Source organism: Pararge aegeria, chromosome 2 (assembly GCF_905163445.1).
Source record: "Pararge aegeria chromosome 2, ilParAegt1.1, whole genome shotgun sequence".
NCBI lineage: Eukaryota > Metazoa > Arthropoda > Insecta > Lepidoptera > Nymphalidae > Pararge > Pararge aegeria.
This window is the reverse complement of record NC_053181.1, coordinates 6175857-6195339: the sequence shown is the minus strand read 5'-3', so window position 1 is coordinate 6195339 and position 19483 is coordinate 6175857. Positions and strand designations below refer to the sequence as shown.

General features: G+C 35.0%; 1 protein-coding gene across 1 annotated transcript; it reads right to left on the bottom strand.

Annotated features, from left to right (window-relative positions):
- Positions 1 to 1483: 1483 nt before the first annotated feature.
- On the bottom strand, positions 1484 to 19054 carry LOC120629361. The gene is made up of 2 exons (XM_039898292.1): positions 18902 to 19054; positions 1484 to 2517 (listed from the first exon to the last, which is right to left on the bottom strand). Exons 1-2 carry the CDS (start codon positions 18945 to 18947, stop codon positions 2207 to 2209), a joined length of 357 nt encoding a protein of 118 aa, XP_039754226.1. The 5' UTR covers positions 18948 to 19054; the 3' UTR covers positions 1484 to 2206.
- Between the last annotated feature and the right edge of the window lie 429 nt (positions 19055 to 19483).

The window sequence follows — 19483 nt, the reverse complement described above, 5'->3', positions numbered from 1 at the left end:
TAACATTTGTTGGTCCGATCCGGGAATCGAGCCCAGGACCTCGTGGTCCGTAGCTGAACATGCTAACCACTACACCAACAAGGTCAGTAACAAAGTACATTAATAATAAAATTAAAAATATACTACAAAAATACACGCATCGTGTACTAAGATGAATGATGAATATTTTTATGAATAATATACATAAATAGTTATAATACACCAATAAAACCCCAGACCCTGAAACACAATCATGTTCCTCACACAAATATTTTCCAGTTGTGGGAATCGAACCCACAGCATTGGTCAGAACGCAGGGTCACTGCCTACTGCGCCAATCGGGCGTCTAAACTAGTTGCAGAAGCCATTATCTTTCTTGTCTAAGCACATGGCCCAAATAAGCAACTTTTTTCCTTCAAAATGGTATGCCTATTCGACCTGTCCGAGTTACGAAAATAGCTTTGTCCATAAAGAGCATGTTAAACCATGTTATATTAATAACATGTGATAATAATAGTTTAAGCCCGTTGCACCAGAAATTGAGCAGTGCAGGTCTACATTCTAATAACGCTTTTTCCTATGATGGAGGAGTCTTGTTTTTTTTTTTATTTCACAACAAAGTGATGATGAACAGAACTTGCTTCGTTCCTGCACTGACGGCAAACGCCAGGTTCCATACAGTCGCACGAAATAGTAACTCTTTTACGGTACACTGTGTCAGACTCTGAAATTTCCTCGCGTTCCTTCTCAAGCGTTTGGAAAACATCATAATAATATATATATTGTATAATATGTGTGCAGTATTACAAATTATAGGTACGTAGTTCTATTTTTATTTAAAATTAAAATTACCTTTTCTTTGTTCTTCCCTTCACAAAAGGTTGTTGAAAGAGCCGCTTTAGCGATAAGACCGCCTTTGAAAGCCTCATTGTCTAGATTAAGTTTCTCTCATGTTTGTCTGACTGCAGGCTCTCCTGGCCGTAAGTGCAATCAAAGATGGTAGCGGGCTAACCTGGTAGTGATATGGCATTTATATTAAACCTATACCTTAATCACCTTATCGGATTGCTAAACCGCCACTACAACGTAAATAGCCACGGCCGACGCCACCAGACCATCCATCCATCCATCCACCATCCAATGAAATTAAAGAAAAAATTAATTCTCTAATTGCGCCCGCTTTGAATAAGACCACAGAGCTCAACAATACGCCAGGGAGGTCAAAGTTGTCCGCAATCGGAGGTTAATAGGTTAATGCTACCTATTAAAAGCTATTTGCAGGTTTATAGATCTCCATTATATACAACACGCGTATGTGAGCTCCCTATTAAATATTTAAATTTAAACCCACTACGATCAAAATAATAACGTTAGGTCGGCGTAACAAAAACATTTCTTACATTCATTAAGATTTTTACATTATCACTTGTTATTTTAAGCATTTGTTATCTTTCATACTACGCCGTATAAAGTTTTACCAGAGATAAAAAATAAAACGCAGACAAAATTATTTATATTATATTTAATCGCTAATAAGTTTACAGGTCATGTAATATAATGCGTAGCAAAATTAATATTATAAATACATTATTTAAAAATAAATAACAGTAAGTATATGCTAATTGGCAAGCTTAGAATGAGTTTGATGATCGTATATCAAACTCCTAAGTTATGTCCACACTGTGTTAATTTTTGTGCGTCTAAGTAAATAGAATAAGTGTATACATATTCGATTTCTTTCCTTATGTCAATAACATAATATATTGTTTTTCATACAGATTACGAAAATGGGATGCATTTTTTTTCGAATATTTTTTTTATTTTAAAAACTTATTCATATAAGATAAACTTAAAATTTGGAATAAAAAGTACAAAATCATAGGGCCGGAGCCCCGATTTTATAATATCATAGGTGTATGATTCCAAATTGAATTTGAATGAAAAGTAACATTGTAGAGTAATTTGAGTTCTTTTCCACTTAGCGATAATAAGTATTTCACGTAATATTCTAGAATAATTGTTACGGCAATTAATGCATGGAAGTGTCGAAATTCATTGTATATTAAAGATGTCTTTCAGCCTTACAAATGCATTATCATTAAAACAGGTTTCATGGCTTTAACGTCTTTAAAATTGCGACGGTAAGTGCAAGTTAAACCAGCCCAGTGTGGACATAGCAAAAATCATCTCCATTGTTAATTTAAAACTAAATTAAGTACATAGAGACTTATCTACGTTCCACCGGCTTCACTATGTCGAAGGAGGCTTTCTTCTTCTTTTCTAGAAGTTTCTTTCCGTAAGGGCGTTTTTCATTGGATTCCGATGGTTCGGGGATTACGTCGAACTGCGGTTGGTCCGCTAGCTCTGGGGTGTCAGGTACGGCGTCAACCTGTTTTCCCACACTGCGTCCAGCTGGGAAACCGTGGAATGCCTCAGCAAGTTCAGGGTTGATTTCTTCGAGGGGTGTATCTCCGTTGCGAATGTATACTGGCACGTAACCAGGCACTGCTGGTAGGTATTGCCATTTCGGACGTGCCTCTGAAAAGGTAATTTAAGGTTACTTTTTTATTTCAAGAAATTTGATACTGATTTATACACTCGTATTCACAAATAAAGCTTAAAAATACGTTGTTTTAATTGCACTAGACCGCACAGGGTGGGTTCCAAATATCAGATCGCAGAATATTCAACGATGATAAGACGTAAGGTTTTATCTACTCTACAGTTTTGCCATCTTTGAATTATGTATTTGTAATTGTTTAACAGTAATTTTACAATATATGTAACATTTTTTTTGGGAAGAATAGATAAAAAATTATCGTTACTGGCAACACCGAAAGCAAAAGATCTAGAGGCTGGTCATTAACGAGATGTGCTGACACAGAGTTCTTACTCGTGCTGATTCCCTACCAACGACAAAATGGCTTCCTACATAAGCCTATAAAAACAATTGAACTGTTCTTAGCTGAGATCTAACAAAGACCACGATCTTCAGTAATGAAGAAGCGACCATACAGAATGTGAGATAGAGAGTGATAGAGATATAAACAAAAATCCTACCATGATGAGAAGAGAGGAGGGGAGATTTTTTCGTAAATAAGTAATCGGATGTATATCTTCTTTTTCTATAAGTACTCAGCTGATGACCAAATACGATAAACTTTTCTCTTAACTCAACTCGGAGGCATCGTTGCCTCGCTCTAGTCGGTTAATATCTTCGCATTGGAAATACGCCCGCTACAACGCTCAACGCCGCCAACTTCTTCTTTACGCGTTGGTGGAAACACACTTACTGGCATTGTTAGGGAAGGCTGTCTGTCGACATTTACCTACCACGAGATCAAAGGTGCTAACTATTTTATCTCTTCTTTATAACTTTTCCGTACAATAAATAAACAAGTGACGTTTGACAGCAGTGATTGCAAGATTTACGCCTGTCGCATTGCTGTCACGAGATACGTAATCATCCTGCTGGTGATCCAGTGTTTTGAGGGTAGATTTAATTATGAGTACAGGGTAGATAAAATAAGTGATAGCTAGGTGACCGAGTTTAGCAGGCGGCCGGTATAAATTATGTGCGTTTTTGATTAAAGCAATTTAAAATATCACTTGATTTAACAGTGGAAGAAAACAACGTGAGGAAACCTTCATGCCTGAGAGTTCCCTATAATGTTCTCAACGGTGTGTGAAGTCTTACAATCTGCACGGGGCCATCGTGATCAGTGGCGTGCACAGGGTTTTCGCCAGTGTATGCATAAAGCAGGTACATAGCATAAAATGAAAAAAAATCCCCTCCAATACGAGTGATATAAAATAATTTTGGTATGCATTGCTTTTGTGTATGTATGAAGTGCACGCCACTGAACGTGGTGGACTACGGCCTTAATCCTCCACAATTAGAGGAGAGACCCTGTATGTGGACAATGATGATGATAGAAATAATTAAGAGTGTAAATGATAACACGAAATAAAATCGTCATGTACAATGTGTCAGGGTCGCTACAGGGACGTTAGACGAGATTTCTCAAAGCGCTTAGGTACAATGTGTTATCGCATGACCTATATAATGATGTTTTAATAACTATTACGTCTCAATGTAATCAATCGCATTAAAGTTTGTAAACATTATCTCAACAGTTTCGGTGTGCTCCAATCGAATTTGCATTAAAACGTACCTAACTTACGTAGGCAAGCTTGGGCAAGTTATATGTACAGCGTGAGTAGGACATTTCATTTGCAAATAAATAGTTTAGCTCCTACTGTTAAGTACTATTAATGTAAGTATGCAATTGTTTTCAAAATTGTGTCCAAAAATATGCCATAAATGGCATCAAAAAACACCAACCTAGCAATCTTGTTCTTTTTTTGATTATGTATTATTACCTATTTAGGACGAAAATAAGAACCTAAGTCGTTTGACTAATAAGTACCTACGATCGGTACCTACCTAGCGTAACGCCATGACAAATGACAGTCATGGCTGCCCTAAAGTCCCAGCCCTCAGTGCCTTCAGAATGCTTAGCTACTGTGAGCTATTTGTTGTTATCGTCAGTGCATTTTTTGTCACTATTGGCCGCCCTTGATATCAGGCCGACTTACGTTTGGATTTACTGACCTTTGGGCAAATCCGCCCCAGCAGTCATGTCTTTAGCATGGCAGCTGGGTATGCAAACTGGATTCAATAGTCACTTATTACCTTATGTAGGTAATTCTTTCTAGTTTTAGTTAAACACTTCAAAAGATCCTATTTAAATGTGGTCGTATAATTTGACGAGATAGGTAGATACTTAATAGATTTATCTAAAATAAAGACAATCTTTTCTCCCAATTCCTTCTAAAGTTACGCTAGCACATTCTCTCCTTCTCTCTATTCGCGATTATGCGGATGCAAGCTATCTTAATCTGACCGAAGACCAACTTAACAAAATCTTTTTATTCGGTTCATATTTGGCCTACACAAATGTGATCACGTTTCCGAATTTCGACAAAAACTCAAGTGGCTTCCTATACGTCGTCGCCGGGATCCGCATTTATTTTCGCTTGTGTTATTTCATTTAAAAACTCCTTCATACTTACTTAAAAGCAGTGGCGTGCACAGGGTTTCTGACCAGGGTATGCATAAAGCGGGCACATGGCATAAAATGGCAAAATTTCCCTCCAATATGGGTTATATAAAATAATTTGGGTATGCAGTGCTTCTGTGCATGTATGAAGTGCACGCTACTGCTTAAAAGAGGAGTTTACTTTTGTTGAAGCCCTTCAATGAATCCGGTCTCAGATCGTGTCGAGCTCTGACACTGAGTATGCCTTTTCACAAAACAAAATTTCATGAACATTCCTTTACCGCACAACAAGCCATCGAATTGTGGAATGCTCTTCCTAAGAAAATACGGCAGTCAAAGTCACTGGCAATATTTCAAACAGCCGTTAAGTGTTATTATATGTCCAACTGAAGGCGATGTTTAATAGTATTTCTTAACTCTTATCTAAGTACCTATTCATTATATGGTAAATAATATATTATAAGGTTATTTTAAAATATTTATTATATATGTAAGATGCATCTGTGTATATTAGTTTATGTATTAGTATTTAGTTATTCGTATGTATGTATTTTATAATTTGTCCCTCCTGCGGTTTGTTCGCCTTTTTTTCCTAATTCTAAGGTTGCCTGGCAGAGATCGCTACTAGGCGATAAGGCCGCCTTTTGTATTCTGCTTCTATTATTGTGTTTCTTTTTTCTTGTATAGTTCTTTTATTTCGTGTGGTGAACAAATAAAGTGTAATAATAATAATAATAACCTTCGGGTGCAAAACTAGCTCACACTTTGCTGGTTAAAAATTTATGCGTATGTATATACCATTTAACTAGTATTAATTTTACTTAACTATATAATTAGCATATAAATCGTCACATGTAAGTCACTGCGAAGACAGCCGATAGATATTCATTGGGAGGTCAAACAGCCACGCAGAAACATCGTGGATCGTATATTCGCTGATATAATCAGATATGCCAGAACGGTGTTTGCTTGAACCGCCTTTGATATTACACAGGGTCATTCAACTAGACTACAGCGTTTTAAGAACTAAAGTCATTTGAACAGCAAGCAATCTAGTTACTACAAAGCGTGGTAGGGTAGTGCAAGTGGACAAAACACACACCACATAAATTAAATAAACTGGCCTGCAAGTTCCATGTGATGTTGTATTATATCTGACACTTTCTCCGTCGAGTCACGTAACATAAATAAACAAACTAGCTTGCAAGTGACAAATATTTGAGTGAGTTTCTGATGTTAATTAGTCACGTCCCTGAATTTTAACAAACTGGCTTTCATGTGTCAAATGTATGGGTTAATTTTCAGTGATAAGACACGTCTCTGAAAAGTAACAAACTGGCTTGCAAGTGACAAATGAGTGAGTGCCTGATGATAAGGCTGGATTTACACGTATTAAGTCACAAATTTCACACAAAGTTCTCTGGTTTGATTGGGATTGCAATCGAGCGACAAATTGTACTGGAAAAAAAATCGACATAATATAACCATTACTTGCCTAGTATAGAATGAGAACAGCTTACGCTGTAGTCCACCACGTTCGTCAAGTGTGGACTACACAAGCCTTTGAGAACATTATAAAGCGAATTCTCCTGTTTACTCGCGGTTTTCCTCTTAATTTTAGTGATATTTCATAACATGAAACGCACATAGCCCCGAGTAGCTAGAGGTGCTTGTCGGGGTTAGAACTTCGGCCTTACCGAAACGTAGTCTCATACACTAGGATAACGACGCATAAGTTACATTTATGAGTTAGGTAATAAGTAGATAATAACCTAAAAACTCTACTGGACTAATTTACGTACTATCATAGATGCAGGCATGCGAAAGTATAAGTACGCTTAAATATTAGCTAATTTAATTTGTTAATCGATCAATTGAGCATTTCCGACAGCAATTATTGACTTGCTAATCCATAAAAATTTTAATACGCAACATGCAATTAATTAGCTTTTTTTCATTCGTGCGTCGAATTTCACTAATTAATCTTTGCTCAAAATACTTTCACGACATCGCTAGTGCAATGACCGATCATTACGTTCCGTTCGAGATGAATATTTCAAGAATCTAACATATCGGTTACCTATCACATTTTCGACGTTGTGTGATGTATGTACAACAAAATGTTTAAGAGTGTTTTCGAAATCAAAGCAGGCATTATTCATTCCTCAGTCGAAGTGGTATGGGCTAGTTTTCTCTGTCAATATTTTTGTTGGTTGGTGATAAAATGCTGTTAAAAGCATAGGAGCGGGTGTACTCGACTTTCATATAACGGTCCATGGCCGCGAGGCTGAGTTTTTGCTTGTCAAAACACTAACTGTACCCTGTGCCGGTACTCTTGTGAAGTGCAAGATGTCTGCATCAAACCAAATTGATAATGATCTCCAGATCAATACAGTAAGGTTTACATTAGACTGCTGCTTCACTTAAAGGTTATTTTGTTAGCACACTCAACATCTTTCACCAAGTCGTTAACTGCTGACCGAGATACTCAACAGGCAATACCATACGGTACCTATTTAGCTGGTCCTAACTATCTAGTATAGTCAAACCAGTTTGTGTTATGTAGTTTAGCGAACGACTTTGAAAGATTGAATTTGGTTTTATCCTGTCTCCGTGTCGGACACGGGTCAACGTTCAGAATAAGAAGGGCTTAGGCTGTACCACGTTAGCCTAGTGTGGCTTTGTAGACTTGACACAACTGTGAGAATATTATGGAGAAGTCTCAGGCATGTAGGTATTAGTTACGATGTTTTAATGCACCGTGAAAGCAAGTGATATTTAATTGGTCACAACGAACTTCGTCCCCCCGAATGTAAAGCCAAAGTCCTAATCACTAGACTACCACCACTAGTTTAGTATAGTATAGTAATTAGTATGTATACTGAAGCCGAATTACAGTTTATCGGTTTATTCTCTGCTCTTCGTTAATAATTATTGTTAAGTGTCTCAAGTTCATTAGCCATCAAAGTAGCGAAATGAAATCTCATGGAATGTATCTAAGCTACATAAGCTAAGATCAATTACATGTGAGGAGAAATATGCGTCCACTAGTTTGCGGGCTCTTCATCAGGAACTTTGATCTTGATTGTCACAACGTTCATTCACACTTTCAACAACTTCTTGTGCCGTGTGGTGACGGCAGATCAGCATACACTTGTCATCACATCTCCTCTTTCTATGAGCGTACGTTGCGCCTTGGGGAATAGAACAGAGAACGGTCAGCAGTGTTCCCTGTGTTACTATTACCATCTACTGCGATCACCAACCCGTCTGTCCAGCGTGGTGATAAAGGGCAAAATGGAGTTCCAGTTGGGAACATGGGAGATGCTTTTGTCCAGCAGGGCTAGCACGGGCGGGAGATAAAAATTTTATCCCCCGATTATATCCTCTGATAAGGGATATAATTAACGTGCCCACCTGCTAAATCACTGGAACATGGAATAGGAGAAGTTTACCCACGTTTATTAATACACATATATTATTTGGATATTATTTCCACTTGTGCGCCAGTGCTCTGAGAGTTGATAAAGCTGTGGGAGAAGATAAATTTATATCCTTTCCCCGGGGATATAATTGTCTCCTGCCTATGCTAGCCCTGCTGCTGTGGACTCTTATACACGATTGATGACTGATGGCAAATTCAACTACTTGTCTGCGTATTTTCAAATACTAATATCATCATCAACGACAACTAACAAGTGGCGTCCGGGAATACCTACCTAACCAGAAAATTACTCGCAGTTGTGTCATTACCTTCGACGCACTTACCGCTATTACTTACAAGCACTAAGAATTTACATAATGTCATCTATCCAGATTCAATTTAGTACCGACTTTGAAAACTATGATAAAGAGGCACATAACACACATGGCGTTATTTGTTTAAACAAAATTTCAAAGGATTTATGTTTTCAGGGTTCATGTCTGGATATATATTTGTGACGACCTTCCTGGCGAGGTCCCGGGCTCGAAAAAAAGAAATATAAATTAATAATTCAAAAGCTCCGACTTTTAATATAGTGTACATTATTCTACTAGTCAAGCCCTTACATATTGTAAAAAAAATATTTTGTGGCGACGGCCGGCCACTTTGGAGCGATTTTCATGAAACACATACCTACGTTATGCATGAAAGAAGAGCATTCCGGATTAATGCAAATTTCAAAAAAAAAAAAATTAATATCGTCGTTTTTGCGTCAGGGGTTACAATGTTGACTTAGTGAAATATTTATGCGAGGTCTCTATATCTAGTGTGATCATAGATATAAGATGTCTACCAATCCGCATTTAGCCTGACGCGTGGTGGACACTTTTCCTCCAAATGTCCAAATTAAAGAGTTAAATAATAAATAATAATTATTAAAACTAAGAAATTGATGAATAGCTGTCTTGTTTTTCATTTTATGTAAGTTCTTTAATATTTTAATTGTGTCTTCCTAAATGGTCTAGTTTATATGACCTTGACCTGCAATATAATGTGTTTTTTTTTCTAAGTGACAAAGGTCATTGAACGTTATAGTTTCTGTATTTTCTGTTTTAAAAAATAAAGTCATTGAAAAAATAAATTAATTCAATAATTCGCTAAGTATGTTCATTTATTATACGGCCGTTCTGAGGTAGTACCTTGTAATAAAAGTCATTGTCCTGCCCGTTGGTGTGTGGCAGACAGAACAGGTTGGTCTTGTTGGTTTTTGTATTATTATAAAATTCCGAATGCCTCTACAATCTGCTAAAATCATCGTCATGTTCCATTGCGTGCTTTGTTCATGTAATTTTTACTTCATTGTAAACTTTCGCGGCATTCTTTAGCATTTTACAGTCGTTTTATTGTGCTTTTATTACAAAAAGTTCATTAGGGCCTGTTCACGCTAGAACAGTTACAATTATAAAGCAAAGAGCGAAATGTACGTAAAAATCTGAGAATTATCGTACATTTTGACGGCCGAGTGGCGCAGTGGGCAGCGACCCTGCTTTCTGAGTCCAAGGCCGTGGGTTCGATTCCCACAACTGGAGAGTGTTTGTGTGATGAACATGAATGTTTTTCAGTGTTTGGGTGTTTATCTGTATATGATAAGTATTTATGTGTATTATATTCACAAAAAAATAATTATCAGCTATCTCAGTACCCATAACACAAGCTACTCTTACTTTGGGGCTAGATGGCGATGTGTGTATTGTCGTAGTATATTTATTTATTATTTATTTATTTATTTGATAAAGCCCCTAAATTCTTTGTTCTGGGTGGCTAGTTACCACCTTAACGACAAAGACGTGCCCCCAAATGAATTAGCGTTCCGGTACGATGCAATGCCGAGTAGGGTTTTAATATAACTGCCATATCTTTTACAAGTTAGCGAGCTACCATCTTAGACTGCATCACCACTTATAGATCTACATACTAGCTGTACTGTACTAAACTAATAATAAAACTTTTGAGAAGTATACATTCATATTAACCAGATATTTTATTAAATTGATCAGGATTTTTACAATAAATTATTTTTCAATTAATAGGTACATAGTTTCCAATTAAACGAAATGAAATGAAATTTTAATCGCTGAATATGAGCTAGGGTCTTATTATAATATAACATTCCTCCATATTCTACTATAAAGCATGCGAAATGTATAGTGCACAACAAGAACAATCATTACACATGTCTGCATAATCTTGTTGAGCAAGCATTGAAAAGTTATTTATTAAATTATACAGGTAATATCAATGTTATCATAATAATGTCAAAATAATATCATTTTTAATTCGAAGTCAGATACTCTGATATTGTATAGAAACATTTAAATTATATTTGATCTACAACCAATGATCATGAATTTATTTGGTGGTTATTTTGATATACATACGGGAGCATTTTCGATACACTATAGTCTTACTTGGGAATCTGGACGATGCAAAGATACCTCACTGAATCCTCATTATCTACTCATCATTCATATCATTATCTACTGCCAGGCAATCTCTATATCCTCTAATTAACGATCGCTCGCGACTTCATCCGCGTCAAAAGTTAACCTTAAAAATAGACTTTTGCTGTCGCGGTTTTTTTTTTAGAACTGTTAAATGGAAACAACTTTGTCATACATTTTATCGAAACTTTAACCGTATACGCAGCGCACGAAACCTTAGTTTTTGCCAGCCCATAAATTATTTTCGAGACGGAGTGGTAAAAAGCTTTTCAGTTCCATTTACCTACCTTTAAAGTGCCTAAGTGGCTAAGTGTTCTTAGCTGCCTCTTTCGATTAGCGGTTAGCATATCCAAGTACGGATAATACGGTCTTATGTCCGGTTGGTGGGAGGCTTCGGCAGTGGCTAGTTACCGCCCTACCGAAAAGACGTGCCGCTTAGCCATTTAGCGTTCCGGTGCGATGTCGCGTAATAACCGATTAGGGGCATTAAACAGAACTGCCATATTAACAGGTCAGCCCGGTATCATCTTAGACTGCATCATCTACCTGTTGGTAAGCAACAGGTGAGATTGCAGTCAAGGGCTAACTTGTAGTTGAAAACAAATGGTTTTCTGGTAATATGTTTTCTGTTCCAGCACGGAGATTTGTGCGGGGTCACCTCCCGTGTTCACCTTACTTGTAATACTTAATAGCTGAAGCCCGTCAACCCGCATTAGAGCAGCATGCTGGGTCTATACTCTAAGACCGTCTATACTATGAGAGGGCATATGCCAATACGTTATTGGCTGATGACAATCATGATGATACTTTTCTCACAATAAAGATGATATCATTCCATGTTTATGAATATTACATTCAAGATAGGTATGTGATGCGTAAGCTTAGAAAAGCTTCGATTTATAGGTACCTACCTGTTTTTTTGTTTTATAATATGTTTGGCCTTCGAGTGATTCATATTTCGCTAGTGTTTTTGAAAACCGGATAATTGTATTGATTTGCTATTTTAATTGATTGATGTAGCATAAAATTTTAATCGGCAGGTATACGGTTCTGCCAATTGCCTATAAAGCTCAATTTCCTATAATTCAAAAGAGCCAGACAATTCTTTGCAGGAATTTATCATGTTTAATTTTTTATACGAGAACTTTGTAAGGTTAAATAATTAAAAACTATTAAATTTAAGATAACAAACTAGTTATCTACCTAAATTCAATTGAGTTGTTATTCGGGTCTTCAGTCGAAATATGGTCTTATTGTAACACCTAGCTGGAATAGACATGATGACTAATTTATGAACCAAAAAAGTTCGGAGGTATCGACTATATCCAAAAAATATTTTTATTTGAGCAGATAAAAAGCAGATATTATTTGCTACTATAAATTGCAAATTATATTTTAAAAAATTATTTCCCGCGAAAACGCTCTCCAGTCGTCATGGCAGTACTCGTGTCGTCGCGTCCTATGCAACTTCGAGCTTTAGTAATTAAAGATTATTGGTAACAAAAAAACTTACAACTAATACTTGAAATCACAAAATACTCGATATATAGATAGTACTTGTAAATATTTATTAAGTTCAAGCGGCACAAAATGTTTAAATATATAGAAGTGACGTCGTAATTTTGAATTCGGAGTTTGAACTATCATGGCGGATCACTAGATTTTGCAGTTTTATTTATCGAAAATAAATACCAATCTCACTTAGAATTTAAATGTAAATAATTTTTCATAATACATTAATCTTTATAAGATACATTCAATATTTTAAACTCAGTAGGTAAATATCGTGGTTACAGTCAAATTTTTCACTATTGTTGACTACAAAAGAGTTTAATTGAACGTTTTGATATTTTGCGATAAATGATGCTGCGCGGATGCACGACCGCGGAAAAGATAATCACGACTTAGCCGCGGATTAAATCGTGACTTGAAACCTGAATAAGTATAGCTAATAAGTTTGATTAGCAAGTCATAGGGTTTTTGTGTTACATAATAATTGATCGTTTTGTTATATTAAACAAAAACCTTTTTCAACCTGCTTATAACAACTGCTTATTCGATCGAAGTTTTTGTATTAGGTAGGTACGTACCTACGTTTTGACTACATCTTAGGTACACGTATGTATAATATAGGTTACACACTTATTACACTACATATTTATTAAGTAAAGCAAAATATTTGAACTTTTTTATTTTGATATATATACGATATAATACCTAAACCAGAATTCGTATTAACCTAGCATTAAAGGTTTATAAACCCCAGTGTCCAAAATGCATCCTTTGCGTCCAGCGTAGGGACCAATCATTTATGTGTTGGAAATACTCGTAACATTTGCAAACTGATTCCTGACTCTAAAAGTGTCTGACACTCCCGCAATTCTTTTGAAGATCTATCCAAAGACACCTCACACCTTTAGGTAGACGAGAAAAAAAACATCCCCAATGTGGGCGTGAAAAGTAATACATATTCATAATTTAATTTATAATTTTATAATTTTATGAACCTACGCCCATTACTGGGCACTGGTCAACGTTCAGAATGAGAAAGGCTATAGTTTACCACGTTAGCCTATTGTGGCTTTGCCAACTGTGAGAATATTATGGAGAAGTCTCAGGCATGCAGGTTTCCTCACGATGTTTTTATGCACCTTGAAAGCAAGAGATATTTAATTGGTCACAATTAACTTGATCCCCCCGAATGAGAAGCCAAAGTTCCATTCGTATAGTGTGTATTCGTTTGTAGTGCTGAAAGTGTCTGAGCATGTCATGAGACATGGACGGATAGACGGACATTGCAAAACTATTAGGGTACCCAAAGGATTTGGTGACTACGGATCCCTAAAAAATAGTTTTATTAACATATTATTTTTGATTCCGTTGTATAAACCTCACTTTATATAAAAGAAATGTTTATTGTATGGCAATAACAATTTATAACAAATTACCAAATACTTTAATTGACATACCTCTGCCTAAATTTAAGATTAAAATTATTGAATGGCTTATGCTTCATCAATTTTATTCAGTAGGCGAATATCTAAAATCAAAGGCTTAAATTATTGTATTCCTAGGTTTATATTTTGGTTTACTTTACATTAATTAATTTTAAGTTGACATTGTAATTTAATTTCATAATTTTTGATACCTTAATATTCTGACATTTTGTATAAATTGGAAAAATAATTTTATAATTAAGGTGTTATTATAATTTGCATGCCATAGAATGGCAGATTGTAGCACGTAACTTATTATGTTTTAGTATAAGATCAAATTTGTTACCCTGCAATCACGCAAATAAAGATTTGAATTTGAATTTGAATTTGAATTTATATAATTTAGAATTAGAATTAATATTAAATTATTTATTCTAACACATAATTTTTTTTTATGAATGTAGTTACAACTAATTGCTGGTGTGTCTTATGAATAAATAAATAAATATAATGTACATTGGTTCGCTTTGCTGTCTCTTAAAGTCATCCAATATGTTCCCGGTGACAACCGGTAGAGATTGCGTGAAGCGAGCGGTCCTGTATTTTCTCTAAATACTTGGGTCAAAGGGTTTTGAAAAGAATAAGGCCGCCTTTCACACTAATGGTGTAGGTTACTTCACAGGAATTCGTGTGGAAAACAAGTGTATCTATATATAAAAAAATCCTATGTCATGCAGTTTCATAAAGGTGCTTTAACAAAAAGGTTTTAAGTACGAGCTTCTCACAAACATTTTTATCGTTAATTGGACATAGTTGTTATAAAGTAACACTTTAGTCACGATGCTATTCTATTCTGTATTCATAAGCTGCAGCTAAGGCAAGCAATAGGTAAAGACTTACCTGCCTATTTTCGTTAATTACAAACCGATTACGCAAATTAATAGGCGTTAATTTAATTGCCTGATGATTAAGAGGTCTTTCTAAAATAAAAAAATAGTACGCAGTACAATAGTGCCCTATTTATCGGTCTAATATTTAATATTCATTGGTAAAAAACACAAATAGGCGGTACCAATTCAATTTATTGCATTATTTTTATGCAGCAGAATAGAATATGCGACAGGGACTCAGGGATCACTCGATAAAAGAATAATGTTTTTATTCTTTATTATCACTGGTTTAGCAAATTTAAATTAATTTGAATACTGCTTAGACTGTCCGTAGATCGTATATAATCTTAATATATATAAATCTCCTGTCACGATGTTTGTCCGCGATGGACTCCTAAACTACTGAACCGATTTTAAATTAAATTGGCACACCGTGAGCAGTCTGGTCCAACTTAAGAGATAGGATAGCTTAGATCTTTAAGTAAAGTCACAATTTTATTTTATTGTAAATTATTTGTCTATAATTAATTGACAGTCACATGTTATATGTATATACAACTATACTCATTTAAGGCTTAGCGATACTGAATACTTTAAAAACAAAATCAAACGCAGACGAAGTCGCGGGCAACAGCTAGTTTAAAATATAATTTAATATATCTTATACTAATATATAAAGCTGAAGAGTTTGTTTGTTTACGTGAACGTGATTATTCCAGGAACTTCTAATCCGCTTTGAAAAATTATTTCAGTGTTGGATAGTTTACTTATCGAGGAAGGAAAGCTTAATAAGCTTATCATCACGCTAAGACCAATAGGAGCATTGTACCAGTGAAGAATGTTTCACCATCGAAGTTTTTTTCCTTTTGAAAGCTTCAGCTGAGTGTGATCGTAAGTAAGTTTCGATAAAATCATGTATGACAGAGTTGTTCATACATACCGACATATATACGAAAGCATATGTTGACTTATACGCGGACGAAGTTGCGAGGCACCGCTGGTATTATATAAAAAGCTAATCGATGTTCGACGGTAAAAAACACTGTGTTAGTAAAGATGGTATCGTAAAGAATTGCAGAATGTTTATCAATAAGCTAAAAATATGGTTTAGTTACTGGAACTTAATGAGTAACCGAATTGTTTATATTCTTACTTTTGTTAAATTATAAGGATAACTTTTACACTACATGCTGCAAGTAACGTGCATGCATGATGCTAGTAACTGAAGCCCTATAACTTTTTATGGCAATCCGGTTGGATGCATGCAAAGACTTTTATTATTAATTGTAAATACCTGCTATAAGGAGGTATTTAAAATGTAATTTCATTCTCCGTTGATTTTCCCACACCGCATAGGTACCTATCTAACGAACACTTTACTCACATTTTTGTAAATGTACAAAAATGTGAGTAAAGTGGGAGGAATTTTGAGATTGAATTATTAGATACCTAAAACTCGATGGACGACGTGTTTTGAAGTAATCTAAATTAAATTATAAGTTACTTTGTAACATTGTTAATAAATAAATTAAATCATATTAAATAAAAAAATAATAATTGGCAGAGATTTTCTTAAAACCATATACCATAAACATAACCCTGGAATATCTTTGACATGTCGATTCAGTTTAGAGAGAAAAGTAAAATAAGTAGCAGCTAGGTTAGGTAACAAAGCTGACGGTGGACCGACGCTTTCGTCATAGTCTACTGGTTATAATTTTTATAACTACCCATAACCACTTTTATGTTTAGCAAATACCATAATTAAAATAATAAATATGAAATAGTAATTATTCAGTCATCATTTAAAAAAAAAATTAGACGTAACTGTTTATTATAATGAAAAATACAATAGAATACTTACTAGTGATTGCTTTTTATACGAATTTGGTGAGCGTTTAGGGAGGCATTTGGAATTGCTTTGTAGTTGTATAGTACCCTAAATTCTGGTAAGAGTTTTAATACATGAATATTTATAATGCGAAAGTGTGTGTTTGTTGGACTTCCATCACACCGTAACTACACAACAAATCTACTAGATTTTTGGCTAATGGTTCGCTGAAAGAATGAAGAGTTAAAAAGGGTTCTTTTTAACCCAGAAAATAAAAACGCTTTCCACGGGTTTATAAAAAATGTTAAAACACAATAGTAGAATTTCATAAATGTAATTTTCTTTAGCAATCCTAGAATGAACTTCAACCTGGTCCAACCAATGCCAATAATTATGCTGTTGTTTTTCTTACTTTTTAGCCCATAATTCGTACACTTTGTAATATTTTGATCGGTTGAGCAGTCGCTTCAAAAATTGTCTATCAAAACGCATCCCAGCAAATGGACACTAACATTTTTCTTTTACTTTTTGGCCCATGAGGCCGTTAAATAAATTCGCTTTGTTACATTTTGATCGGTTGAGCAGACGCTTGCAAAATTGTCTGAACTGGTTCTCGTCTGGTCTTAACCGTTGTTTTATAATCAAGCGAGGTCTATTTTGGTACCTACGCAGGCCTTTGTATCTGTGTTATCTTAAATGTCCCAGTCAGGGTTACCTGGGGTGAATTTGCAAATCTACTGTCTATCTTTGTCTTTGACAGGTACATTTATGGCTTTATATAAATATTTTTATAGCCCGTAGCTTCCTCAAGTCTAACCCATTACGGCCCACTACAGGGTTGTTGCGTGAAACCTCGAGCCGAAACCTTACACACTAGGCTATCACAGCTTATATTTTGGTATGCACTATACAACGTGTAACCGATTTACGAAATACTGTTGAAGGGTGTAAAAAATAATTCAATACATTCCGTGTTACATGTGACAACCCTATCTTAGTTAAAGGACTGATACGCGCATAGTACCTACACTACGCGAGACCTAATAAAGTGTCAGGAGTCACTTGATTTTAATTTTGCATGTAATGTTATGGCAGTATCTGATTTCTTTCAGTAAAAACTGTGGCATTGGTTTACGCAAGAACTATTAGCGTTTTGGTTTCACAGATAAGTCTCAGAGACAGTAAATAATGTACCTCTAAAGCCTGTGCAGTAATATTTAGTTTTCATTTACACCTTTTTTTTATTATTTATTTCTTTATTAATGAACGAAAGAAAAATATATTTTTCTAGGGAAATGATAATTACAAAATAAAATTAATATTTACAATAAACGTAAGCCGTCACTTATGTAACCGATCACTTATGGGCATGGTACCCAAATTGCTGGCGCTATTGCCCCTTTGAATTGCACCTTGTAATGCGTATGTGTATATATATTTACACCTTGTTTATGTGTATATAAAATGTTTTTTTTTTAAATCTTTAAGGTTTTCTACTTTTGTATAGAAGCAGTAACTATGACAACTATTATAGGGAATTATTCAGCTGTTTAGTCGTGTTTTGACACACTTTCGCAAGCATATTTACCTAAGCTATAAGTGAGAATTTAGTTTCTTTAAATTGCTAGTATATCAAGTCCTGTCAAATCCTATTGATATCATAAATTATCTATAGATAATCCAGCAGTTGTTACAATTTCATTAAAATCACATTTTTTTACGACCAGCTTTTAGCGGCATGGATTTTTGTGTACTCATCGATTCCTGAAATCTGACCGAGTAATTATGATTTTATATTTTTTTCATATGCTTTGTTGATCCTAAATCTCAATTGTAGGAGGACCTGATGAAGATTTATGCATCAGCAGAACAAAACATCTGTCTATCGACGGAACGTATCTGAACGCACAATAATTTATTTTCCTTTGTTTATAAATAAATAGGTAAGCGAGTCACCTGATGTTAAGTGATCACCGCATCCCATGAACATCCGGAGTATCAGAACAACCAAGCGTTTGCAGCCGTTTTTTAAATTTCATGTGTACTAAGTATTACTAGTACTACAACTATACTATGTAATTTACTGATGATCTTAGAAGATCTTAAAATTAAAAACTTCGAAGATTTTAGAACTATGCTTATAAGAAACAGAATGTTATGCCAACTAACTCCTTAACCATTAGTTACTATAAACCTACATAACACATGGAAGTCGAGATGCTTTTTTTTAATCCTATGATCTACTTTAGTATTTAAATGTTCCAAATAAACACTCACCAATTAAAACAACGCACAAACACACAGCAATAATTGACTTAAACATGGCGAAAATTTAAATTTATTAATGAATAATAATGACAATAAAGTTATATTAAGTTATATGTGTCGATATTTCACTAACGGGTGCGGGCCACGGCAGCGAGCTTGCGAGTGAAGTGCGCACGCGCATGGAACGGGGTTAAAAAAGATCTCGCGAACCGGCTACCGGGATGCAACTTTTCTCGTGCGAATAAGATTAAACGAAAGACGGAAAAGTCGGTGAAATGTCTACATTTAAAATGAATAAGATATGGGCACTTTCAGTTCTACTATATTTTTATAAGTTACGATAACACAATAACAGTTCTTAAAATTTTACTTAAAATAATTATTTACTAAAAAGTCCTTTGCGCAAAAAACAAGTCAGTAGGCAAATATATAATATATATATTTTGTTAAGATAAGCAGGTTTATTAAGTTTATATAAAAGGGTGGTACTGTACTTTTATGTACACCTATGTTGATATATTATTTTCTCATACTATATTATTGACAAAATGTAATAAATTATTCAAAAATAAGATACTTCGACTATAAGGA